Below are 26,907 nucleotides of genomic sequence, written 5' to 3' on the forward strand. Positions count from 1 at the left end.
GGTTTTTAAAATGCGCATAGCTTTTAAATGGACTAACATTGTAACGCGTAACGCTAGCGTCGGACGAAAAACAGCTCCCGGGTACGTCGTACTGCACCGCACCAAAACGCAGCGTTATATGTAAAAGCTTAAATGAAAGTCTATGGACTTTCATTTTACCTTAGGTAACGCAAACTTTAGCCATTGCGTCTAAACGCTCAAAATCTGCGCAGATGTGAAAGAGCCCTTCCTGATGGCTGGCAAGGGGATCATCAGCTGCAAACAGAGTCTACTATCTGTCAAAACGGAATAATCTTCTACATTCATGTTATGAAGAATTTTGATTGACAAATACAAACTTTTTTTACTTTTTGATAATCTTTTTAATAATCTGAACATTTGTATAGCGCTTTTCTCCTGTCGGACTCAAAGCGCTCAAGAGCTGCAGCCACTGGGACGCGCTCAAGAGGCCACCCTGCAATGTTAGGGAGTCTTGCCTTGAACTCCTTACTGAACAGGTACTTGACCTAGCCAGGATTCGAACCCTGGTCTCCCATGTCAAAGGCAGAGCCCTTTACCCAGTACTCTATCCAGCCACATTGTGGGAAATAACTGCTGTTTTGATACAGTAAAGTGTGATTTTGAATTTTTTGAACTCAAGAATTACTTTGTGGTTTCTTCACTCAAACAGATCCTCCTATACATAAACTGGATGTTACTTTGAGCGTGGTGGCTTGCTCAAGTGTGGATCTTCCTAATATCTACTTTATGTTGAGTGTCTCTTTTTCATGACTCACTCCCAATAATACTTAAATATGTCAATGCGTCTGTACAGTGCGTCGTACAATCCATCTGTACAATGCGTCAGACCGGATTGAATCCCGATCAGATAGAAACTGAAGGTGTGTACACACTTTTTGTAAGTAGATAGATATGTTCATGTAACCTGAAGCAGCACAGGTAAAAAGTCAACAGAAGATGGTTTGTTGGTGGTGCTCATGTGTAGCTTGGCAACATCAGACTGCCAGGGGGCGGAGCACAGACTAAGCACCCCAAGTAAATTACAGCTCAAAGCCCCATAAGTCTGTGCTGCAGGAAGTGGCAAGTGAAGGGGCTCCTGACCGGATACCTTTAAAAACTACTTTATTTGAAATTACAGAGCTTCTAGACAGATGAAAAACAACCTCTGCCACGATGACCTGCACAGTATTAGGTAAAAACATGAGCCTGGAAGTCAGGCTTTAAAAACGGACAAACAGAACTCACACTTAAATGTAAAATATTTTATAATAAAAAAAAAGAGCGGGGTAAAATCAGTCAGACTGGTTTCCTACAGTTCTGCCTCCTCTGGTGTTTCAGCATATAAGACCTCACAGAGAACACTTTGCCGCAACCATTGCAGGCGAACGTCTGGTCCGTCTTGTGGATCGCCCGATGTCGGGCCAGGTGGGACTGGCTGGTGAAGGTTTTGCCGCACAGTTGGCAGAGATAAGGTCGTTCGCCCGTATGAGTCCGGATGTGGCAGTTGAGCGTTGACTTTTGTGCGAAGGACTTCCCGCACTCCTTGCAGGAATAGGGCTTCTCTCCGGTGTGGGTGCGCATGTGCTTCATGAGGCAGCCATTGTACTGAAACCGCTTGTCACACAGGTGACAGACATATGGAAAATCCTCCTCGTTGTCCTCCCTATTCTCGTTGTCGCTAAAATCTCTGTCACTGTCAGGCAGCTCACAGACCGAGTCATCTGTGACGGAGGAGCCACTTAAGGAAACGTCTATACCTGGTAAATCACTGATGGAGACCTCAATACTGGCAATATCGCTGAAAGTGACATCTGTCACGGGTTGGTCACTGTGTGGGAAATGAGATATTGGCCCATCAATATTTGAGATGTTCTGTATGGGCCCGTTGCTATGTGAGACAACCCATTTGGGCCTATCGCCAAGCACACCATCATGTATGGACCTATTACTAAGCATCACATCTTGTACAGACCGATGGGTATGCACGGTATTTTGTCCAGGCCTGCTACTAAGTGTCTCATCATGCACCAACCGGTTACTGAGGGACACATCTAGTACAGACCTGTTGCTATGTGACACATCTGGTACGGGTTGGTTAGTATGTGGCACATCTTGCACAGGTCTGTTACTAAACGACACATCTTGTATGGGCCTGTAACTAAACAACACATCTTGTATGGGGCCGTTACTGAGCAACACATCTTGTATGGGCCTGTTACTTAGAGATACATCTTGTCCAGGCCTGTTGCTAAGTAAATTGTCTTCTAAGGGACTTTTACCGATAGATACATCTTCTGTGGGCCCACCGCTATGTGGGACATATTTACCTGATGTACTGCTCAATGAGACATCTTGCACAGACTTATCACTAACTAAAAGCTCCTTGGTAGGCCTTTCACCAAAGGATCCATCTTTGACTGGACTCTTACTTGACAGGACATGTCTCATGGAATTGTCAGCAAGCAAGAGGTCCAGAAATGAGTTCTTGCCCACATCTGAAGTGAACTTATCACTAACAGAAACCTCCACAGCTGGTGTTCTGATATCGAGATTAGACTCCTGATTATGTAAACTGTTTACAGTTAGCTTATTCTTTTCACCCTCTCCAGTCAGTAGGGCTACTTTATCCACGTTGTCACATTTCAGTCGGGCTAGCTGCTCAATCAGTCTTTCCTTAGCGTGAATTTTAATGTGCATTTCATAGTTGAACTTCTTGCTGAAGCATTTTTGGCACTCCGTACAGACGAACGGCTTTTCGTCCTCGTGCAGCCGCCGGTGGCTATTGAGGCTGGAGCTCTGGGCAAAACGCCGGCCGCAGTAATCACAGACGAACGGTTTCTCCCCTGTGTGAACGCGCATGTGTTTGATCAGGCAGCCATTGTAGAGAAACCGCTTGCCACACTCGGGGCAGGCATGGGGACGCTCCATGGTGTGGGCTCTGACGTGCCTCTCACAGGCAGACTTCGAGGGGAACAGTTTCTCACAAAGGGTACAGGGGTAGAGCTCTTCCCCGGCATGGAGGCGCAAATGCATCTCAAAGTTCGACTGTTTGGCAAAACATTTTCCGCACTGGGGACAAGGTACGAGCTGGTCTCGTATATGGATGAGCTGATGTCTGTCCAGACCGGACTTGGAATAAAGGCATTTGCCACACTGAGGGCACACCCAATGCTTATCTCCTTTGTGACTCTTCAAATGGGCATCCAGCTCGGTCTGAGACCCGAAACACTGACCACACTCCTCGCATATGCACAGTTTGTCTTCCAGATGCAGCAAGAGGTGACCCTCCAGAGAGGACCTCTCCGTAAACTGTTCCCCACACTCTGGACAAACCAAGGCGTTTTCATGTTCTTTCTGATGTTCAAAGAATTTGGAAACACTGTCAAAAGGTTCCTGACACACCGGGCACGTTAGCTGCGTGTTCAGTGGATGAGGTATGGCCTTGCTCGGATGCTCTTTCACAGAGGACTTAGAAGGGGAGGACTGCATAGAAAGTTTATAGTATCCATGATCCAGAGTGCGTGGAGAATAGGTGGATGACCTGTCTTTGTGGTTGTCTTCCGCTGCCCTCTTCACGAACCAGTAATTAACATCTTCATCGCTTGATAGGCCTTCGTGATCTTCCGAGGTGACCTCATCTTCTACTGTCCACTCTGCAGATAAAAGAAAAAAAATGGCTGAATGCAACAACAAGGTTTAGATAGCTTATCCTTCTTTCCCCATGACGCTCGGTGGGGTTGGTTAATTAAAGTTGGAGAACAATAGAGAACGGAAGTGATCCAGCAAACCTGGGCTGTTTTGTTTTGTACAAATTGTCTACTAGGTGGCAGAAGTTTACAACCTCTACCTGCGTTTTATCATAACATAGTGGGGACGCTCAGAGACTGATAAATTTACAGTTATGTGCACATGCGCACAGTGAGATTCTTCATACTGAGAGAGCTGTGGTGAGATAACGCAGCATAGCTGAAAAGTTGTGTTGTGACCACACAGTACAATGAAAGTATGCATCACTACCACTGTTTATGTTCACAATGCCCTGTAAACGCACTGCATGCTGTGCGTCATCTCAAAAGAACCCGCCGCACAGCAAATGATGATGCGCAGAGGTGTACCATAGACATATCATATGTGATTATATTGTCCGTTGCAATGGAACACAACTAACACAATGTGAAAGGAGCCTCAAACTTTTTGTCCTGAATTTATTACAAATATATGTGTGCTGTGGATGCACCCTGTGACTGCAAGCAAGAAACTCCAATTCGGTAACCCGTCAGCAACCTTACTATGTTCTGATGTGAGGGTGCCAATCTTCTCTTCCCATATAGACAGCTTTAAACAAATGCAGGCCAGATTTGCTAGATTGTTCTTCAGTGTTTTCCAGCTGTATTGAATCAACCCATATGTCACCATCTCCTTCACCCTAGGTTCTTAACGTGTGGTTCCCCCTCCCCAAGCGGGTACTTCTGATGGTTCCGGGGGGTACTCGGGCTTGATGTTCTTACCCAAGAATAGCAAATTTAGAGTTTTAGAAAATGATAAATCTTATTTAAACAACACCAAATTAATATTTTAGCTAGTTTAAATATATATTTTTCAAGGGGTACTTGTGATAATGTGGGTGCTTGGTGAGTACAAACCAATAAAATGCTAAGACCTACATCACCCTTAATATTTATTTGATTGACTTAAAGTGGAACTAAACTCAGAACTTTATCTCTGCTATAAACGATTAGCCACGGCATGATAATGCTTACAAGAAAGAAAAAAAAAATCTTCACTACAATTTTTGGAAATCCTAAAAAACCTGAAGTTTTATTTGGTTTCACATCTGCAGAAGATACTGAAAGGGTTTAGCCTCAGAGTTTATTAGATGGAGAGCTGCTGATAAGAACTAATAAGACAGGCTGATCTGCCTGAACAAGTTAATTTCTTCAGTAACTACAGTATATGTGGAATAAAGACTTTTCATTGTGTGCTGTGCAAGAGTTCAGGTCCGCTTTATTATTCAAAACAAAAAAGTGGATTTACTTAAAGACGATATCAAATGGTAATGAGTTACGTTATGGAGAACTTTTTTGTAATAAGCCAAAGGGAACTCAAAAAACATTTTAATTGAATATGTGCTGCAATGCACAATTTTGTCGTCTTAAAACAAATATATGAAAATGTTATTTTTTTTTTTTTAAAACAGCCATCCACCATTCATCTGCAGACCGTCTTTTACACCCTGTAATGTAACATCTGATGGCAGGACCCCAATTCCCACCAACAAACATTGGTTGGCAGTATGTCTGGAATGTACTCTACTGTTATGCTTCCATTCCCATTCATTAAGTTTCAGCCCCCCCCCCAAAAAAGATTTCACACTTATAAACAAGACATCTTTCCTGTAGAATACAGTGTACGGAAACAGCTGGAGCCCCAGAAATATGTCCACAGCTTCACTCATCTCAACACAGCACTGCACCCAGTGCTGCAGCTTGAGATGAAAGAGGTATTACTGAAAGGTCTATTGGTTAAAGTAATTAAAGTGGAATTAAAGTCAAAATGTCTTCTTGAACCACACCATAAAAACCTGCAAGGTCAAACTGTTATTTCATAAAGTTGCTGAAAGGTTTAACCACTTGAGGACCACAGTCTTTTCGCCCCTTAAGGACCAGAGCCTTTTTCTCCATTCAGACCACTGCAGCTTTCACGGTTTAATGCTCGGTCATACAACCTACCACCTAAATTAATTTTACCTCCTTTTCTTGTCACTAATACAGCTTTCTTTTGATGCTATTTGATTGCTCCTGCGAGTTTTACTTTTTATTATATTCATCAAAAAAGACATGAATTTTGGCAAAAAAATGATTTTAACTTTCTGTGCTGACATTTTTCAAATAAAGTAAAATTTCTGTATACATGCAGCGCGAAAAATGTGGACAAACATGTTTTTGATAAAAAAAACCCCATTCAGTGTATATTTATTGGTTTGGGTAAAAGTTATAGCGTTTACAAACTATGGTGCCAAAAGTGAATTTTCCCATTTTCAAGCATCTCTGACTTTTCTGCGCACCTGTCAGGTTTCATGAGGGGCTAAAATTCCAGGATAGTACAAATACCCCCCAAATGACCCCATTTTGGAAAGAAGACATCCCAAAGTATTCAGTGAGAGGCATGGTGAGTTCATAGAAGATTTTATTTTTTGTCACAAGTTAGCGGAAAATGACACTTTCTGACAAAAAAAAGAAAAAAAAAAGTTTCCATTTCTTCTAACTTGCAACAAAAAAAAAATGAAATCTGCCACGGACTCACTATGCTCCTCTCTGAATACCTTGAAGTGTCTACTTTCCAAAATGGGGTCATTTGTGGGGTGTGTTCACTGTCCTGGCATTTTGGGGGGTGCCTAATTGTAAGCACCCCTGTAAAGCCTAAAGATGCTCATTGGACTTTTGGCCCCTTAGCGCAGTTAGGCTGCAAAAAAGTGCCACACATGTGGTATTGCCGTACTCAGGAGAAGTAGTATAATGTGTTTTGGGGTGTATTTTTACACATACCCATGCTGGGTGGGAGAAATATCTCCATAAATGACAATTGTTTTATTTTTTTTTACACACAATTGTCTATTTATAGAGATATTTCTGCCACTCAGCATGGGTATGTGGAAAAATACACCCCAAAACACATTATACTACTTCTCCTGAGTACGGCGATACCACATGTGTGGCACTTTTTTGCACCCTAACTGCGCTAAGGGGCCCAAAGTTCAATGAGTACCTTTAGGATTTCACAGGTCATTTTGAGAAATTTCGTTTCAAGACTACTCCTCGCGGTTTAGGGCCCCTAAAATGCCAGGACAGTATAGGAACCCCACAAATTACCCCATTTTAGAAAGAAGACACCCCAAGGTATTCCGTTAGGAGGATGGTGAGTTCATAGAAGATTTTTTTTTTTTGTCACAAGTTAGCGGAAATTGATTTTAATTGTTTTTTTTCACAAAGTGTCATTTTCCGCTAACTTATGACAAAAAATAAAATCTTCTATGAACTCACCATACTCCTAACGGAATACCTTGGGGTGTCTTCTTTCTAAAATGGGGTCATTTGTGGGGTTCCTATACTGCCCTGGCATTTTAGGGGCCCTAAACCGTGAGGAGTAGTCTTGAAACCAAATGTCGCAAAATGACCTGTGAAATCCTAAAGGTACTCATTGGACTTTGGGCCTCTTAGCGCACTTAGGGTGCAAAAAAGTGCCACACATGTGGTACCGCCGTACTCAGGAGAAGTAGTATAATGTGTTTTGGGGTGTATTTTTACACATACCCATGCTGGGTGGGAGAAATATCTCTGTAAATGACAATTGTTTGATTTTTTTTACACACAATTGTCCTTTTACAGAGAGATTTCTCCCACCCAGCATGGGTATGTGTAAAAATACACCCCAAAACACAATATACTACTTCTTCTGAGTACGGCGATACCACATGTGTGACACTTTTTTGCAACCTAGGTGCGCTAAGGGGCCTAACGTCCTATTCACAGGTCATTTTGAGGCCTTTGGATTCTAGACTACTGCTCACGGTTTAGGGCCCCTTAAATGCCAGGGCAGTATAGGAACCCCACAAGTGACCCCATTTTAGAAAGAAGACACCCCAAGGTATTCTGTTAGGAGTATGGTGAGTTCATAGAAGATTTTTTTTTTGTCACAAGTTAGCGGAAAATGACACTTTGTGAAAAAAAAAACAATACATATCAATTTCCGCTAACTTGTGACAAAAAATAAAATCTTCTATGAACTCATCATACACCTAACAGAATACCTTGGGGTGTCTTCTTTCTAAAATGGGGTCACTTGTGGGGTTCCTATACTGCCCTGGCATTTTACGGGCCCAAAACTGTGAGTAGTCTGGAAACCAAATTTCTCAAAATGACTGATCAGGGGTATAAGCATCTGCAAATTTTGATGACAGGTGGTCTATGAGGGGGCAAATTTTGTGGAACCGGTCATAAGCAGGGTGGCCTCTTAGATGACAGGATGTTTTGGGCCTGATCTGATAGATAGGAGTGCTAGGGGGTGACAGGAGGTGATTGATGGGTGTCTCAGGGGGCGGTTAGAGGGGAAAATAGATGCAATCAATGCACTGGGGAGGTGATCGGAAGGGGGTCTGAGGGGGACCTGAGGGTTTGGCCGAGTGATCAGGAGCCCACACGGGGCAAATTAGGGTCTGATCTGATGGGTAGGTGTGCTAGGGGGTGACAGGAGGTGATTGATGGGTGTCTCAAGGTGTGATTAGAGGGGGGAAATAGATGCAAGCAATGCACTAGCGAGGTGATCAGGGCTGGGGTCTGAGGACGTTCTGAGGTGTGGGCGGGTGATTGGGTGCCCGCAAGGGGCAGATTAGGGTCTAATCTGATGGGTAACCGTGACAGGTGGTGATAGGGGGTGATTGATGGGTAATTAGTGGGTGTTTAGAGGAGAGAAGAGATGTAAACACTGCACTTGGGAGGTGATCTGATGTCGGATCTGCGGGCGATCTATTGGTGTGGGTGGGTGATCAGATTGCCCGCAAGGGGCAGGTTAGGGGCTGATTGATGGGTGGCAGTGACAGGGGGTGATTGATGGGTGGCAGTGACAGGGGGTGATTGATAGGTGATTGACAGGTGATCAGTGGGTTATTACAGGGAATAACAGATGTAAATATTGCACTGGCGAATTGATAAAGGGGAGTTTGAGGGCAATCTGAGCGTGTGGGCGGGTGATTGGGTGCCCGCAAGGGGTAGATTAGGGTCTAATCTGATGGGTAATAGTGACAGGTGGTGATAGGGGGTGATTGATAGGTGATTGATGGGTAATTAGTGGGTGTTTAGAGGAGAGAATAGATGTAAACAATGGATTTGGGAGGTGATCGGACGTCGGATCTGCGGGCGATCTATTGGTGTGGGTGGGTGATCAGATTGCCCGCAAGGGGCAGGTTAGGGGCTGATTGATGGGTGGCAGAGACAGGGGGTGATTGACTGGTGATTGACGGGTGATTGACGGGTGATTGACAGGTGATCAGGGGGGGATAGATGCATACAGTACACGGGGGGAGGGGTCTGGGGGGGGGTCTGGGGAGAATCTGAGGGGTGGGGGGGGTGATCAGGAGGGGGCAGTGGGCAGGGGGGGGGGGGATAAAAAAAAAAATAGCGTTGACAGATAGTGACAGGGAGTGATTGATGGGTGATTAGGGGGGTGACTGGGTGCAAACAGTGGTCTGGGGGGTGGGCAGGGGGGGGTCTGAGGGGTGCTGTGGGCGATCAGGGGGCAGGGGGAGGGAAATCAGTGTGCTTGGGTGCAGACTAGGGTGGCTGCAGCCTGCCCTGGTGGTCCCTCGGACACTGGGACCACCAGGGCAGGAGGCAGCCAGTATAATAGGCTTTGTATACATTACAAAGCCTATTATACAATGTAAGTGCGGCGATCCGGGTGCTAGTAACCCGCCGGCGCTTCCGAACGGCCGGCGGGTTACTACGAGCGGTGGGCGGAGCCAGTCCCCGGCGGCTGATCGCGTCACGAATGACGCGATCGCCGCATAACCACTCCCGCAGCCGCCCCCGCCGATGGGCGTATTGCGGTCGTTTGGGCCCGGACTTTGCCGCCGCCCATCGGCTGGGGGCGGTCGTGAAGTGGTTAATAGACTGTGTTTCACTTTGCTAGGAAATGTATTCATCAAATGCCACTAAAGCTTACCACTGTCACGGAAGCTCCCCAAATTGCAAACGGTCACAGAGTTTTTCCCCTACAGGATTCTGTGACCGTGAGCAACTATGTAAACATAGCAGACATTTTTCTTGAGCTGAGGGGACTTGTGATTTGACACAAATGACATTACCATGGGAGGAATGCAAATAGAAGGATAGCTGTATGAGCGATGAAAGAACAGGAAGACAAGTTTTTATTGTGTCATGCAAAAGTGTCATTCTACTTTAGAAGAACCTACAATGTAAACTCCTGCAGCACCTGTGATGAATAGGCTTTAAAGACCCCGTTTAGCACTTTACATGAAATACTGACCTGACTTCTGCTAGTACTGTCGTCTCTATTCTCCCTTAAACTTACTACTACAACATGTATGTAAAATCCCAGCAATCTCACAACTAAAATGAATCATCAAGCATCGCGGTGATATGTTGGATGAGACGTAACAATCTTCGCTTACCAATTTCAGCAGGACATTCGCTGGCGGTCACTGGTGGTTTATTGCCATTAGGCGGAGTAACACTTTTTGTATTCTGCACATCGGCTGTGGACGAGAAGAGAGATCGTTTGTTCTTTTAGTAGCAGTTTCATTATAGTAAGAAAAGTAATCAGAACTGTAATAATAATAATATAGTGATACTTTATCTTCGTGGACCTGTAAAGACATAATATATTTTACTGATCAGCAGCTACAAAGCGTGTCCATTCACACTCACCAGAAGTAATACTGTCAGTTTCTTTGATTTCTTCTTTCACCTTTCCCAGTAACACTTTACCCCAATGACTTTTGTTTGGGAGGATTTCTGTCTCCAGACAGATACAGTCTTAAAAGGTAAAAGAGAAAATTCATAATGAGTATAGGTAAGAAGGTCAAAAAGTGAAAATGGCGAGAGATCTTTCAATCTCATTTTCAGGAGTAGTGATGATCAATTATATATGCAAATATTTCCAAGTTTACACAAATGTATGTAGCTTGAAAATGGACCAATCAATTCAATCCTGGGTGGGACTTGACTAGTCCATTTTCAAGCTGCATATATTTACATACAAATCTACATAAACTTTGAAATATTTGCATCTCATTGATCATCCCTATTCAGCAGCAGATTCAAAAAAGGAAGCAGGTAAAACTGGCGCAAGGTTCGCTCCAGGTGATTTGAAGGCTGCCATTGCACGCAATGCGATTTGTGGCTATGGTGGCGCTGAGAGCATAATTTGAGCACCGGAGCTCGACTATAATATAGCCAAACTCAGGCTAGCGTGTTGCGACGTTGTTTCAGTAATAGGTGCTCAATCTATAGTATAGCTGAATGCCATTTGGCTACAACGGTTTGTTACGGACAATAAGCACTGAAGCCATACTATAGCATCAAGAATAGGTTAACATCAAGAGGGTGGTTAAGTGGTGTACCTATGCATCGGCCGCCGGGAGATTTGGGCGCAGGATAAAGCCGATATACGACTTACCCTGCTCCTGCACAAGTCCCGGCGGTGCTAATTACTATTCACCCTCCAGGTAGCTGTGGATGGTGGAGAATGATGTAATTCGGCTTCCGGCTATTGCTGGAATTACAGTGTTTTAAAAGTAACTTAAAGGAATTCTATTAAAGATTACATTTTTGAGAAAACATCTTTAATCAATGTAAAATAAATGTAAATGAAAGAAGTCAGCATATATTTTTTGTGTGCTGTATTTTTTTTCAACATGTGTGTGTAAGACTGTGTGCCCTGAGGACACACTGACGGCGATGGGGCACTGGCATAGACCATGTTGATAGGGGTTGCCAGGTTTAAAACTGAGCATTGCAGGCCATCTCCCTAGCTCCCCTACCCGTGGCCGCCGCAGTAACGAGCCATCCGTTCTGCTCAGTTTATGCCGTTAATAGTATATAAGAGGGCGCACTTCCATATGTGCATTGCTCAGTGCTCTGCCGAGTCAGTGGATGTTTGCTATTGAGGCAAGGAGGGCGGAAATGTTCCGTTCTGACAGATCGCTGTACAAATGTATTATGTATTACTGTGATCTGTCAGAACGGAACACTTCCGCCCTCCTTTGCCTCAATAGCAAACATCCACTGACTCGGCAGGGCACTGAGCAATGCACATATGAAGGTGCGCCCTCTTACATACTATTAATCAGCATAAACTGAGCAGAACGGATGGCTCATTACTGCCGCAGCCACAGATGGGGGAGTAGGGGAATAGCCTGCAATGCTCTGTTTTACAATTGGCATCACCTATCAACATGGACTATGCCAGTGCCCCATCGCCGTCAGTGTTTCCTCAGGGCACACTGTCTTACACACACACGTTGAAAAAAAATATATATATGCCGACTTCTTTATTTACATTTATTTTACATTGATTAAAGAGGTTTTCTCAAAAATCTTTGATACGAATTCCTTTAAAGGATACCACAACTGAAAAAAAGAAAGGTGCAGTGGCTAGGGAGGGAAAATTAGATACTTACCGCCTTTCTTGTTCCCCGCCGTCAGCCGCCGGTCTTCTCCAATAGATGCCAATGTCCGGGCAACTCTCCCGATCTCTAACCCGGATATACTGTGCCGCGCATGCGCAGTATGTCCGTTTTTCACCGCTTCTGCCGTCGCATAATTTCGGCAGAAGCAAGTTCATTCCCCTGGCTCCTCCTTCCATGAAGCACAAGACGCTATGAAGGAGGAGCCAGGGGAGTGAACTTGCTTCTGCCGAAATTACGCGCCGGCAGAAGCGGTGAAGAACGGACATACTGCGCATGCACGGTGCAGTATATCCGGGTTAGAGATCAGGAGAGTCGCCCGGACACCAGTATCTATTGGAGAAGACCAGCGGCTGACGGCGGGGAACAATAGAGGCGGTAAGTATCTAATTTTCTCTGCCTAGCCACGGCACCTTTCTTTTTTCCAGTTGTGGTATCCTTTAACCTCCGTCTTCTGATGGCGTCGAAGTTACTCACTGTTACTATTACTAATGCCTATTACTATGGTGGAGCCGGCTGTGCCCATATCTCCTACGCTGTTCTAACAGCGCTCGGGTTAAATGAACCTGAAAGAGAAAAAAAGTGCCTCTAGCGGCTTCTTACCTCAGGAGGGGGAAGCCTCTGGATCCTAAAGCGTTCCCCCCGTGGTCCTCAGGAGAGGCAATCCAGCGAAGGGACAACCAAAAGTCCACTTGTCTCTGCTGCTGCTACGTATAGGCGCACTAGTAGCTTTCCGTTTAGGTTTCAGTAAAATAGCTGAGCACGATTGGGTCCGCTACACTGCGCAGGGGCGAGCTTGCCTGTGCCTGCTCAGTAGAGTGGACCCGACCGGGCTTCCCTACTTCCGCTGGAGCCACTAGTGCACCTGAGCAGGAAGGCCACCATCATTATTACTATTTGAGTTTGTTCGGAGAAGCCAGCACTGGATCGGGCTGGCTGAGGACGTCAGGAGAAGCCTCATTAGGACCCAGAGGTTTCCCCCTAAGTATCTGTTTTTTTAATTTAAAAACTAGCTGATGGCCCGGCGTTGCCCGGTTATGGATTTGGCTGCGCCCACATTTTCTAACCCTAACTCACAATTACTCAATTACCTAGTTTGTGAGCTTTGCAGTCTTTGGCATCAATAATTTGCATTGAGATAAAACAAATCTGATTGGCTGTTTGTAGTTCCATCCCCTTTTCTGAATTTGAACCCCAGTCACTTAATGACCGACTTAGCAGGTTTGAGGTCTCTGCCATTAACAGTGTAAGAATGGCAGCAATTAAATAATCCCCATGAAAAAATAGGTAAATTGTGATTGGCTTTTGTAGGCTCCACCCACTTTTCTGAATATTAATCCCATTCACCCAGTGACCAACTGTGCAAAGTTTGAGAACCCTGCCAGTAACAGTGTAAGAGTGGCTGCAGTTTAGATTTTCCCAGTGAAATTTGTATTTATCTCCGCCTATTTTTTGGTTATGGGGACAAAAAGTATCCTATATGTTATTCCAGGTAATGTACTATGTGTGTGCCAAATTTCATTCAAATCCGTTCAGCCATTGTTGCGTGATCGAGTAACAAACATCCAAACTTTCCCATTTATATATTAGTGAGATTACCTTTAAAGCTAGACATAAGGTAGGAGCTACTGTTAGAGGAAGGTTGAGTTTTGAAAAATATCAGCAGGAGGCCAATATAAGGGGAGGGTTAGGCCTCAGCGAAAGGCTAATGTTAGGGTAAAAGGTTGAGGTTAGGTATAGGAAAATGGGTTTACACTATGGGAGAATGATTACAGGTAGCCTTATATTGAGGTGAGAAACACTGAAAACTCCAGCAAAATTACTGTCACATTACTAACTGCGCAAGACTTACCCAGCACCAACATGAACAGCACCGTGTCTAAATGTAGGCATGACTGTAGTGATGTGTCTGCTTTCAGGAGTGTCATCAGACAATATCTTACCAGAAGAGTGATCATCGTCCTCACAGTCCTCCTCCTCCTCCTCTTCTTCCTCCTCCTCCTCCGCCTCCTCTTCTTCTTCCTCCTCCTCCTCTACCTCGCGCTTTATGTGTGCTGCCAAGCCTGGACCTCGTCTTCCGTCACCCTTTGAAATTGTATCCACATACATACAATCTGCAAACACAGCAAAATGGGATTCAAATACTAATAAACACACATACACTGAGTGTAACTCAGATACCATACCGACATGTCAGTGAAACCAGGCATTTACAGTGAGGGAAAGAAGTATTTAACTACCTAACGCCCGCGTCACGCCAACGGGCGTGACCGCGGCGGCAGCCCCAGGACCGCCTAACGCCAATTAAGTCCTGGGGCCGGCCACTGCGGGAGATCACACGCAGGCTGCGCATGCATCTCCTGCTTGGGGGGCTGAGTTCCGCCCCGCTTTCAGTCTCCGAGTGGTGATCGCCGCTCGGGAGACTGTTAGATGGCGAAAACGCCGTCTTTTCAGTTAGTATAGCAATGCGATCAGCAGCAGCGCTGTACTGGGGACAGCCAAGTGACACGGCTGTCCCCCTGGGGCACAAGAGAGTGATCGGCTCTCATAGGCAGAAGCCTACGACAGCCAATCACCAGGATTGGCCGGCTGGGGGGAGTGAGGGGTTTTAGAAAAAAAAAATTAGAAATAGCAAAATATATTAATAAAAAATAATGTAAATATTTGTTAAAAAAAATAAAATAAACACTGGGGGGATCAGACCCCACCAACAGGAAGTTCTGTTGGTGGGGAGAAAAGGAGGGGGGGGGGGGGGTAACACAACACTTGTGTGCTGAGTTGTGCAGCCCTGCAGCTTGGCCTTAAAGCTGCAGTGGCCAATTTCAGGAAAAATGCCCTGGTCTGCGGGCCTCAAGTGGTTAAAGTGTACTCGAGGTGACATGTGACATGATGAGATAAACAGGTGTATGTACAGTGCAAAACATAAAAACCAGGCTGTTTTACTTGTTTTATTTTGCTGCCTGAAAGAGTTCATTTCTAGGCATGGAAGTGACAGCTTCTGTCTTGGTACCTTGTCAGGAATATAGTAACACTAGCCGACCCGCGTCGTAGCATACGCCGCATCTTCTATCTATCTAATAGAGTACGTGCCTCAACCTTGAAGCAAAAAGAATAAAGGTGGGTACACACATCAGATAAAAGTCTTTGGAAAATCAAAGATCACAGACCAATCTTACCACCCATCATGTAGTATGAGAGCCATACCTACACAGTCTATTCTATTGAGCTGAACTCCCCATCAGATAGAAATCTTTGCAAGATGCTGCACACACAGATGCTGTACAGACACAAGAGATCAGTATCTGCAAAAGATCAGTTCCTGCAAAAGATCAGTACCTACAAAATACATTCATAGTCTATATCTGCACATCTCATACACACCTTGTTTAACGGACAATCATCTGCAGATCAGATCAACCAGGATGGATCTTTGGATCTGCAGATGATTGTCTGATCTGCAGATGAATGTCCGTCAAACAAGGTGTGTATTATGCTGGGCATACATGGTACATTTTCTACCGTGTAATCAAGCGCTTTCTTATTTTCCACTCGTTTCTTCTTTTGTCCTGCCCGCCGGTATCGAGCGCAGAATCGATCCGGCGGGGTATCGGACACGTCGGAAATTATCAATCGAGCCATCAGCGGCTCGATTACATGGTAGAAAACATACCGTGTATGCCCAGCATGAGATCTGCAGATATCATAGACTATGAATGCATTTTGCAGAAACTGATTTTTTGCAGGAACAGATCTTTTGCAGATACTGATCTGTTGCATGTGTACAGCATCTTTGTGTGCAGCATCTTGCAAAAAATTTTATCTGACGGGGAGTTCAGCTCAATAGAATAGACTGTGTAGGTATGGCTCTCATACTACATGGAAGGGGGTAACATTGGTCTGTGATCTTTCATTTTCCAAAGACTTTTATCTGATGTGTGTACCCACCTTTGAGCTACGTACACACTTGCGATAACTATCGTTTGCAAGGAACGATAGTTACCAGACGAACGATACGGCAACGATAGGAATGCAACGATGGGATGCAGCGATCATCATACACATTTTAACGATAGTTCTCGCAGAAAAGAACGATCAGAAGGAAATGTTGCGTACATATTTATATAAAATTAAAAAAAAAACACTGACATGGAGTTACAATAGATACAAATATATGATTGTTAACTTGAAAACAAAGTTTAATTGAAATGAGCAATGTAACAATCTTTACGGCCGCGCTACAAAGGAAGTACTGAAGCTGGGCAGAATCCAACACAGGCGCATTGGCCCTTGTAACGATCGTTCTCGGCCGATGTCTGTACACACTATAGTTTTGTAACGATTGTCGGTAGATACGATCCGTCAGGTTGGATATTTCCATCTTCCCGATGTCGTTCTTTTGTCGTTCGTGTTAATGATCGTTTGGTAAAGTTCTTTCCCCGATTGTCGGGGGAACGATCGTTAATTAGCTGTTTTAAACGACCGTAGTCGCCAGTGTGTACGCAGCATTAGGCTTTCCATTAGAAAATGTATGCGTGCTCAAACACCAAGTTTAACCCTAGCAAGTCTGGCTTTCCAAATCTGGCCTAATTGGCTATTAATGAGGCAATGCTCATGCAAATATGCATTTGCTTTCGCATGCCAAACTATGCAGGGTCAAAAAACCAATACTGCAAAGCGGTCGCCCTGCGGGAATAAGTTCATGCTACATTAGCACTATCCAGGAGCGCCACGGGGAGGATTCCTAATGCCCCCCTTTTTATACAACCGGGGGGACCGCAGGGTCCCAGGCTCTCTCACTGCCTTGAAAGCACAGCGGCACCCCGGAGGGGGAGGCTGGGTGGCGTGGACGACCCCCCCCCCCCGCCCCCCAAGTTTGGCCAGCGCCGGGGAGAGCCGTCTGCACCCACCTCCCAATATTAAAAACAGGCACTTACCTTAACGTCCATTGCGTTCTGCTACATGCGCATTAATTTTCTCATGGAAAGCATTTTTTGCAGTTTGTATCCTTTGGAGGCAGGTGGTGGATGGCTTGCTCTGGTGGTGTGAGCCCTGGAGTGAGTAGTCTGCGCCTGTCCTCCCCCCCCCCCCCCCCCCTCTGGAGTGTTGTATGTGAGCCAGCCCTGAGCTCTAAAGCTTGGGGTGACCCATGCTTCACTCCTTTCTCATGTGGTGCCCCCAAGTTAATGCGCATGTAGCAGAACGCAATGGACGTTAAGGTAAGTGCCTGTTTCTAATATTGGGAGGTGGGTGCAGACGGCTCTCCCGGCACTGGCCACGCTTGGGGGGGGGGTCGCCTGCACCACCTAGCCTCCCCCTCCGGGATGCCGTTGTGGTTCCCAGGCAGTGAGAGAGCCTGGGAGCCACGGTCCCCCCGGTTGTATAAAAAGGGGGCATTGGGAATCCTCCCTGTGGCGCTCCTGGATAGTGCTAATGTAGCATGTAGCAGTTTCGCATCGAAAATCCCGTTTTCGTTTTTGGCGAATTTTCACGAAAATCTTCAGAAATATTTGCATTTTCGACCAGCATCGAAAATTCATTGTATGCGGATGCTTATGCCCTTATGCAGAAAAATGTCCACAATAATCCGCATGGAAATTCAGTCTATGCGGAAGTTTATACGGAAAAATGTCCGCAATGATGCGCAAGAAACTTCTCTGAATGCTAATGCCCTTATGCGGAAAATGTCAGCAATAATACGCAAATAACGCGAAAATGACTGGCATTAGGCGAAAATTAACGTTTTCATTTATTGCATTGCATTTGCATTTGCATTGCATTTTCGCTCATCACTGGCATGTAGCAGGGCGACCGCTTTGCGGGATTGGTTTTTTGACCCTGCATAGTTTGGCATGCAAAAGCAAATTTGCATTAGCATTGCCTCATGAATAGCCAATTAGGCCAGATTTGCAAAGCCAGACTTGCTAGGGTAGGCCTCTTTACCACGGACAGTTGATAGGCAGTAAAATGCCTCTCAAACTCTTACAACTGCTCACTACTGCCCGGTAACTGCTTGCTGCTGCCCGGTAACTGCTTGCTGCTGCCCGGTAACTGCTTGCTGCTGCCCGGTAACTGCTTGCTGCTGCCCGGTAACTGCTTGCTGCTGCCCGGTAACTGCTTGCTGCTGCCCGGTAACTGCTTGCTGAGCACACAGCTCAACAGTCCGTGGAAAAGAGGCCTTAAACTTGGTAATTGAGCACGCATAAATTTTCTCATGCAAAGTACTTTTTCTTCTTGCTCCAAGGTTGAGGCACTTAAGGCTCATACACACATCAGACCATGGTCTTTTGAAAATGAAAGATCACAGACCAGTTTTACCCCCTTCCATGTAGTATGAGAGCCATACCTACACAGTCTATTCTATGGAGCTGAACTCCCCATCAGAAAAAAAACTTTTCAAGATGCTGCACACACAGATGCTGTACAGACACAAAAGATCAGTAGCTGCAAAAGATCTGTTCCTGCCAAAAATCCAACCCTGCAAATTGCAATGATAGTCTATGAGATCTGCAGATCATCATACACACATGATTTTACTGACAGATCTGCAGATTTGAAAATCCAACCTGGTGGATCTGATCTGCAGATGAATGTCAGTTAAATCATGTGTGTACGATGATCTGCAGTTCTCATAGACTATCATTGCAATTTGCAGGGTTGGATTTTTGGCAGGAACAGATCTTTTGCAGCTACAGATCTTTTGTGTCTGTACAGCATCTGTGTGTGCAGCATCTTGCAAAGTTTTTTTTCTGATGGGGAGTTCAGCTCCATAGAATAGACTGTGTAGAGTATGGCTCTCATACTACATGGAAGGGGGTAAAACAGATCTGTGATCTTTCATTTTCAAAAGACTATGGTCTGATGTGTGTATGAGCCTTGAGTCTATTATATATATAGATAGATAGATTCACTAATAAGCAGATTACAGCCATAAAAGTTTTCCTGACAGAATACAACTTCGAAGGGTAGGGAGAGATAAAATACATGAACTATTGACCTTTTTCTAACTCTGGGAAACTAAATAGGCTGCCACTGATTAGAGACAATAAAACATTCAACCTACGTTGTAAATGTTTAACTATAAAACAAAACCCTGGGATACATATAAAAGTCATTTTTAGGAGTAGGAGGGTAAATATAATGGTTTATCTTATAAGTTTATTTTCACCTCCTGTTCACTTTAAAGAGAACCCGAGGTGGGGATCTTAGAACGAAATCTATACACAGAGGCTGGGTCTGGCTATAGCGCCCAGCCTCTGTTGCTATTTGAATCCCCCCTAAGTCCCCCCTGCGTTCCGCTCTAGCCCATAAATTACAGCCGCGCTGTCGGGCAATGTTTACCTAGCTAATGTCACTCACGCCGCTCCCCCCGCCTCCTGCAGAGCGCCGGTCCCCACCCGCGTCCCTTCCCTCCAATCAGCGGCGAGGGACGGGGACCGGCGCTCTGCAGGAGGCGTGGGAGCGCCGTGAGTGACACTAGTGAGGCAAATACAGCCCGCTGCGACAAGCTGCATGTCGCCAGCGCGGCTGTAATTTATGGGGGAGAGCGGAGCGCAGGGGGGACTTAGCGGGGATTCACCTAGCAACAGAGGCTGGGCACTATAGCCAGGCCCAGCCTCTGTGTATAGATTTCGTTCTAAGATCCCCACCTTGGGTTCTCTTTAATCTCCTGCTGATTTTGCTTGTTTGGCCTTTAACCACTTGTTAGATGCTCCTTTGCTTGCAATGGCAATACAGGAATCTTTATCATTGCAATGAAATGATAGAACCGGTTTTACATGAATATAATGTACGTATGTAATCAGATGTAAAACTATACACACTTTTATGAAGTGCATGGATGTTATAGGCAACGTCTGTTTGAAGTATAGTGTATGAATGAAGTCCCAAAAACATAGTTTAAGATTACAAATTATTATTATTATGTATCAAATAAAGCGCCAACATCTTCCCCCGAGCTTTTACATAGTGTGTAGTCAGGTCACCGACTGTCCCTCAGATAAGCTCACAATCTAATCCCCATCACTGTCTTATGTTCCTATTGCAGTCCAAGGCCAATTTCTGGGGAGTGCCAATTAATCTGTATGCTTTAGGGATGTGGGAGGAAATCAGTTTAAAGTGATCACGTGCTGAAGCTCTGGATCAAAATCAGATAGATACTTACCCCAAGAGAGCAAAGTCAAAATGAACTTCTGCACACTCATGCAAATCCATTCACCAAAATCATGCAGCAAACAATGCTGTGAATGGATTCGCATGGGGATTTGCATGAGTGTGCGGAAGTTCATGTTGACTTTGCTGTTTTGCTTGCCACACCCCATCCAGCACCCCCCTATTACATCTGCTAGTGTTTAAATGTCCTAGTTCGAGGTGAGGAGCCTGGATTTTGTGTTTTATGTACTTACCTCAAGAGGCTTCCCTCGTTACTCCGTTGTCCCCCCTTTGCTGAGCGCGGCCCCCCCCTCTACATTGGGGCAGCGCAGTTCCTCTTCCTGAAGCATGGCCACGTGAGCCCGCAGCACCGGCTTACTGCGCATAGGCGGGCAGGCTCGGTCGGCTACTGCGCAGCCACGCTGGAGGAAGAAGAGCTGCGCAGCCCCGATATGATTAGCGACAATGCATTTTGGCTAATCTTCTGTGGGCTGCGCTCAGCGATGGGGGACAGCAGACCACCGAATGAAGCCTAAACAGGATTCTGAGGCTTCCCTCTCTTTAGGTAAGCATCACATTTTGTACCCGAGCTTCGTCTCAGGTTCTCTTTAAAGAGAACCCGAGGTGGGGTTCTAACAAAGAAATCCCCATACAGAGGCTGGGTCTGCCTATAGAGACCAGCCTCTGTTGCTATTCAGCTGCTATTCCCTGCGCTCTGCGGGACCCCATAAATTGCAGCCGCGCTGCTGACACGCAGCATGTCAGAGTGGGCTGTGTTTGCCTCCGTAATGCCAGTCTCGCCGCTCCCCCGCCTCCTGCATCAATCCGGTCCCCGCCCACATCCCTTCCCTCCCCGCTGATTGGAGGGAAAGGACGTGGGCGGGGACCGGAGCGATGCAGGAGGCGGGGGGAGCGCCGAGACTGACAGGAGGAGGTAAACATAGCACGCACAGCGCGGCTGTGATTAATGGGGTCTCGCAGCGCGCAGGGGGGGGGGGGGGGGGCTTAGGGGGAATCTGATTAGCAACAGAGGCTGGGCTCTATAGGCAGACCCAGCCTCTCTATGGGGATTTCGTTGTTAGAACCCCACCTCGGGTTCTCTTTAAGGTCTTCACTTCCCCCTGTGCTTCACAAAAGTGATCATTTCTGAAACCATGAGGAACACATAAAATGTGAAAAATTTATCAAGAATGCCCACTGTGGTCCCATTTCCTGGCCACACCCAGCGTGAAGGAGGAGCCCCCCGTAACTGATGGACCCTCCAGGCTGCAGCCTTTGCTGCTTCTATTGTCCAGGGGTTCTTTTGTCTTTCACTTACCTGAGGAATTGTCATCAACGTCGTCATCATCATCCCCACCATCGTCATCCTCATCCCCGTCATACTCCGCTGCATCGCTCAGACTCGCCACTTTCTCCAGATCATCCACCAAAGAGTTATCAGCATCCAAATGCATAGAATCTAAAACACAGAGAGAAAACAAGCCTGAAATAAGACGACACCTGGAATTAAGATAGATTTTGCCATTTCTTAAAGAGAACCTGTACTGAAAAAAGTGCCCCTGGAGAGTACTTACCTCAGGAGGGGGAAGCCTCTGCATCCGATTGAGGCTTCCCCTGTTCTCCTCCGTCCCACGGTGGTCTCTCTAGGCTGCGGTCATGTAAATGTTTACCTTCTCTGGCTCCAGTGCAGGCGCAGCAGCAGTTCCCGGCTCAGAACAGGTGGAACTAGCCGATCTCAGTCGTGTCCACTCTACTGCGAAGGCACCAGACGCCTGCTCAGTAGAGTGGACTCAACTGGGATCGGCTATTTCCGCCTATTTCGAGCTGAGAGCAGCTACTGGGCCTATTGCAGGTGCTAATACAGCTTGATAATTTGTCGGCTGTGGCGTCGGAGGGGCCTAGAGAGACCACCGTGGGACTGAGGAGGACGTGGGAAGCCTCAATCGGATCCAGAGGCTTCCCCCTCCAGAGGTAAGTACCCCCCAGGGGCCCTTTTTTCAGTACAGGTTCTCTTTAAAATAAATTGCACCCTCCAGTGACTGGAGTTTTATTGTGAAACTTTAGGTGTCCAGTAAACAAATCACTTACAGGTTCACTTAAAGTGAACCTTAACCACTTAAGGACCAGGGGATTTTCCCTTCTCTTCAGCCCACAGCACAGATCGTGTTTGTAGCATGGCGATCAGACTCCCCCCCCCCCCCCCCTTTTTTTTCCCCACTAGGGGGATGTTCTGCTGGGGGGGGATCTGATCGCCGCCGGCTGTTTGTGTTTTGCGGGGGGCTCCTCAAAGCCCCCTCCGCAGCGCTATTCTGCCCTCCCTCTCCTTCCCTACCTCCCCTCCTTGCTGTGGGCGGCACAGGACGGCGATCCGTCCTGCACTGCTTCTGATAGGCTTCAGCCTATCAGATGCCGGCCAATCAGAGGCCGGGGATCGCCGATCTCCTTTACGGCGCTACTGCGCCGAATGATGTAAACAGCGGGGATTTCTTCCCCGTGTGTTTACATTTAGCCTGCGAGCCGCGATCGGAGGCTCGCAGGCTGTTCACGGACACACCCTCCGTGAACTGACATGGAACGGCCGCTCCATGGAAACACAACTGCGACCTGCCGACGCTTATCGGCACTAGGCGGTCGTTAAGTGGTTAAAGTTCACGTCATTGAAGTGTCCTGCACAGGCACAGCAAGAGAGAACCTCTTACTGCACCAGCACAGGACGCGGCCGATGGCGTAAACACTTATGAGGATATGCGTGGCAAGGGCCGTGCAGGCGCAGTGGTCGGCGGATCGAAAGTAAGCCGCAGTGGGGGAACGGAGGATCACTTCGGCACACCGCGGGCAAAGGGCGGCTGCGGAGGGGCTGGTCCCAGTGAAGTGAAACACTTTTTTCAGTTAAGGATCCCTTTAAAGGATACATGAGGCAGGAAAAAAAAAAAAAGTTTTTACTCCCCTGGGGATTCTTCCAGCCCCTTGAAGTCTATCAGTGCCCACGCCGCAGCTCCAGTCTTCTCCACGACGCCCATTCGCCCTCTGTAAGATCGTGACCCGCAGCTGGGTATGGGGGTTTCACAGGTGCTGAACTGCTGTCAGAGCAGCGTAGCAAGAACAACACCAACAAAAAAAACGAAACCCCCAAAAAACCACAACTACACCTTCGGCACGAGGCTGGAAGGTAGCAATGTTCCGACATTCCTGACAGTTATCTGCAGGGAGAGAAACGATAAGCTAGACCAGCAGCTGCGCTTCTTGTTCCCCGCGAGTGAGCTGCTCCGTCACTAACTCAGGAGGCAACAGGAGAGCCACTAATTCTGTCAGTAGATTAACCTCCTTAGCGGTAATCCCGAGTCAGGCTCGGGATGGCTCAGAGCGGCAATCCTGTGCCTGAGTGAGTTATATGCAAGAGCTGCTGCAGATCTCTCTGAGGTATGTTTTTTTTTTCTTGTTTTAGGGTCTAAAAGCTTGTGAAAAAATTTCACGGCTTTTAGACCCTAAATCTGGAACTAACCATAACGTCAGGGAGGTTAAAGAAAACCTGTACTGAAAAAGTGTTCCCCTGGGGGGTAAGCACTTCGGTAGGAGGAAGCCTCTGGACCCTATTGAGGCTTCCCCCGTCCTCCTGTGTCCCACGGCGGTCTCGCTTCAGCCCACGGAACGCAGGTGACAATTTGTCGCACTGTGCAATATTTACCTTTTCTGGCTCCAGCTGGGGCGCTGTTGCGGCTCTTCCAGGGAGATAGGCGAAAATAGCTGATCTCCGTCGGGTCCGCTCTACTGCGCAGGAGACTTGCACCTGCGCAGTAGAGCGGCCCGACGGAGATCGGCTATTTTCGCCTATCTCCATACAGTGAGCGGATACTGCGCCTGCGCTGGAGCCATATATTTTCATCGCCACCACTCCGGGAGGATTTTCGCCGCCGCTGTGGGACCGAGGAGGACGGGGGAAGCCTCAATAGGATCCGGAGGCTTCCCCCACCCGAGGTGAGTACCCCCCCAGGGGAGGTTTTTTCATTACAGATTTTCTTTAAGCCCGCTTTAATACATTTACAGAATATTTTTTTGTTAGTTTTACACTTCTACATATACTGGTTGCTCCATACCTACAAATGGGAGATTGTTAAAGAGATTCTGTTGTGGATTTTTTTTTTTAACCTCTCATTGCTGTGCTGCCATCTTCAGCATCAAAATCCAAGTTGTTTGGCCACATCCCTGTGGCAGAATGAGAATCATGTCCCCCAGAAATGCCCTAAATACATTCCGTTAAAATTATGTCCCTATCACAATGTATGGCGACAATATTTTATTTGGAAATAAAGGTGCATTTTTTCCGTTTTGCATCTATCACTATTTACAAGTTTAAAATAAAATAAAAAAATATAGAAATATATCATCTTTACATTGATATTTAAAAAGTTTAGACCCTTAGGTAAATATTTACATGTTTTTTTTTTTATTGTAATGGTTTTTTTTTTATATATATATCAAACATTTTATTTGGGTAGTTTTGGGAGGGTGGGATGTAAACAATATGTTTATAATGTAAATGTGTGTTAATTTTTAATTTTTTTTACTTTTAGTTGTAGTATTACTTTTTGGCCACAAGATGGCGGCCATGAGTTTGTTTACATGACGTCACTCTAAGCGTAACATACGCTTAGAGCGATGCATGGGGGAGGTAACAGCCAGAAAAGGCGCAGCTTCCGAGAGAAGCTGTCGCTTTTTCAGCGGGGGAGAGGAATCAGTGATCGGGCACCATGGCCCGATTCACTGATTGCCTGGCTAACGAACCGCGGGCCGCGGGAGCGCGCATGGTTCCTGGACGTAGAAACAACCAAAATAGGTTAAATGTGTTTGTTAAGTCCTGTCTTATACATAAAGAAATGTGGATAAAGGATTTAATTTCTAACAACTCTGTAATTGGACATATGATATAAACTGTGTTTTTTTGTTGTTTTTTAATGTGTTTAAACTACTTACATCAGTTTATACAATGTTGTAACATTGTACAACAAAAATATGCAATAACAAAAACAGTCGTTTGTAAGTATTGAACTGCCTGGGTATAATTTATTTATTTTTGATAATTGGTTTGTGCCCTTTTAAAGAGAACCCAAACTCTTCCAAAGAGAAATACAATAATAAAAAAACAACAGAGAAGCACATATTGTGTGAATTTAGAGATAGCAGTCTGTCTAATTGTCCCTTATCTGTCAATAATGAGCGATTGTAATTTTAGCTCTCAGCTTTGTTTGATCTGTGCCCTGGGGTGTGCTATTCAGACAAGCTAATATGTAAACATAGGAGGTTAACCCTTTATCTGCTCCCACAAAACCAGGAAGTAACCACTCTGCAGAATCTCAGTACGAGTTCTGTGGGTTGCAACAAATACATGTTTTTTTCTTTACAGGTTATTATGCTGTTGCTTATCTTGCAGCAAAGAGAGGAAGTTCTGGGTTTAGGTCAGCTTCAAGTATTTGTATACAGTTACTCTTAACTGTTCTCATATAAAACATGTGACTGGCGACTCTTACTAACCTGATTCATTGTCCTCGTGTAGATCTGTGTCACTCAGAGAGGATTTCTTTTCTTGCTCTGTCTCAGAGTCAGAGTCAATCTCCAGGTAGATGCAGTCTGTATAGAGGAGGGAGAATTACCATATACAGATACACATTTCCCCAATTATAAAACAATTAAATATTTAAAATAACTATTTTAGTAATAAAACTAATAAAGAGATGAAACAAAAACAAATATTGTATACGACTCCTAGAGCAGCAATTTGCTGTACAATGCAGAGGATGCAGCATGTTGTGCAATAAATGAGACTGCAAAATAAAGCATTATTTATCAGGTTAGACCGGGGTTTCTGTGCATAGCTTGTGGGGGCCAATCCCTGCCAGCGATCATGCAGCCAGAGTTTAGTTGGACATTAATCCTACCGGATAGCTCTTCATCGTCTGTAAGAAGTTCCGGAAGATGAGCCAATATTTCTGGTCTTATAATGATACAACCTGCAAATACCAACGGACAGCATAAAGAAAATATTTTAAAGGGTCACTCCACTTTGGAACAAAAATCCACATAGCATATACAGTATATCATCACTACACAAGCCATGTTGTAAGTAAAGGTCAATAAGGTTGCAAATGCTATACTTTTTTTTTTTTTTTCCAGGATGCTTGCTGGAAAAAATGGCAACATAATACAACTCAGTGTTACAGATACCCACAATATCCCTCTCTCTGTTTCTCTAACTGGTTCATATGTCTACACAAAGCAGGAACTGAAACATTTGCATCCCTTGGCACCACACCTGCTTCCACAGATCTTCTATAACAACAAAATTATCCTACAAAGAGGAAGCCTACACTTCTGCAGGGATGCTGGAGCTGTGTATCTACAGCTGGCAATGTAATCAAAATTACGAGTAGCACTTACTAGCCATGGGAGGGCGGGGTTATGTTAGCCATGTTGCCGCCTATAGCCGATGCGCTCCACTTATGTTTTACGTTACTACCATGCTTCCTCCTCCAAGCCGGAAGCAGCAAGCACGGAAGTGACGT

General features: G+C 45.7%; 1 protein-coding gene across 3 annotated transcripts in view; it reads right to left on the reverse strand.

Annotated features, from left to right (window-relative positions):
- Positions 1-1,247: 1,247 nt before the first annotated feature.
- Positions 1,248-26,907, reverse strand: part of LOC137528734 (zinc finger protein 665-like) — a 44,632-nt gene continuing 18,972 nt past the window's right edge. For all 3 annotated transcript variants that reach the window (XM_068250257.1, XM_068250255.1, XM_068250256.1), the window contains exons 5-11: positions 26,284-26,355; positions 25,880-25,975; positions 21,669-21,809; positions 14,146-14,316; positions 10,443-10,550; positions 10,187-10,270; positions 1,248-3,653 (exon numbers count right to left, since the gene is read on the reverse strand). In XM_068250257.1, coding sequence (XP_068106358.1) covers positions 1,297-3,653; positions 10,187-10,270; positions 10,443-10,550; positions 14,146-14,316; positions 21,669-21,809; positions 25,880-25,975; positions 26,284-26,355 — 3,029 coding nt within the window. In that variant the 3' untranslated portion in view covers positions 1,248-1,296. The remainder of the gene's footprint in view (positions 3,654-10,186; positions 10,271-10,442; positions 10,551-14,145; positions 14,317-21,668; positions 21,810-25,879; positions 25,976-26,283; positions 26,356-26,907) is intronic.

The sequence above is a fragment of the Hyperolius riggenbachi genome, chromosome 8 (genome assembly GCF_040937935.1).
Source record: "Hyperolius riggenbachi isolate aHypRig1 chromosome 8, aHypRig1.pri, whole genome shotgun sequence".
Lineage (NCBI taxonomy): Eukaryota > Metazoa > Chordata > Amphibia > Anura > Hyperoliidae > Hyperolius > Hyperolius riggenbachi.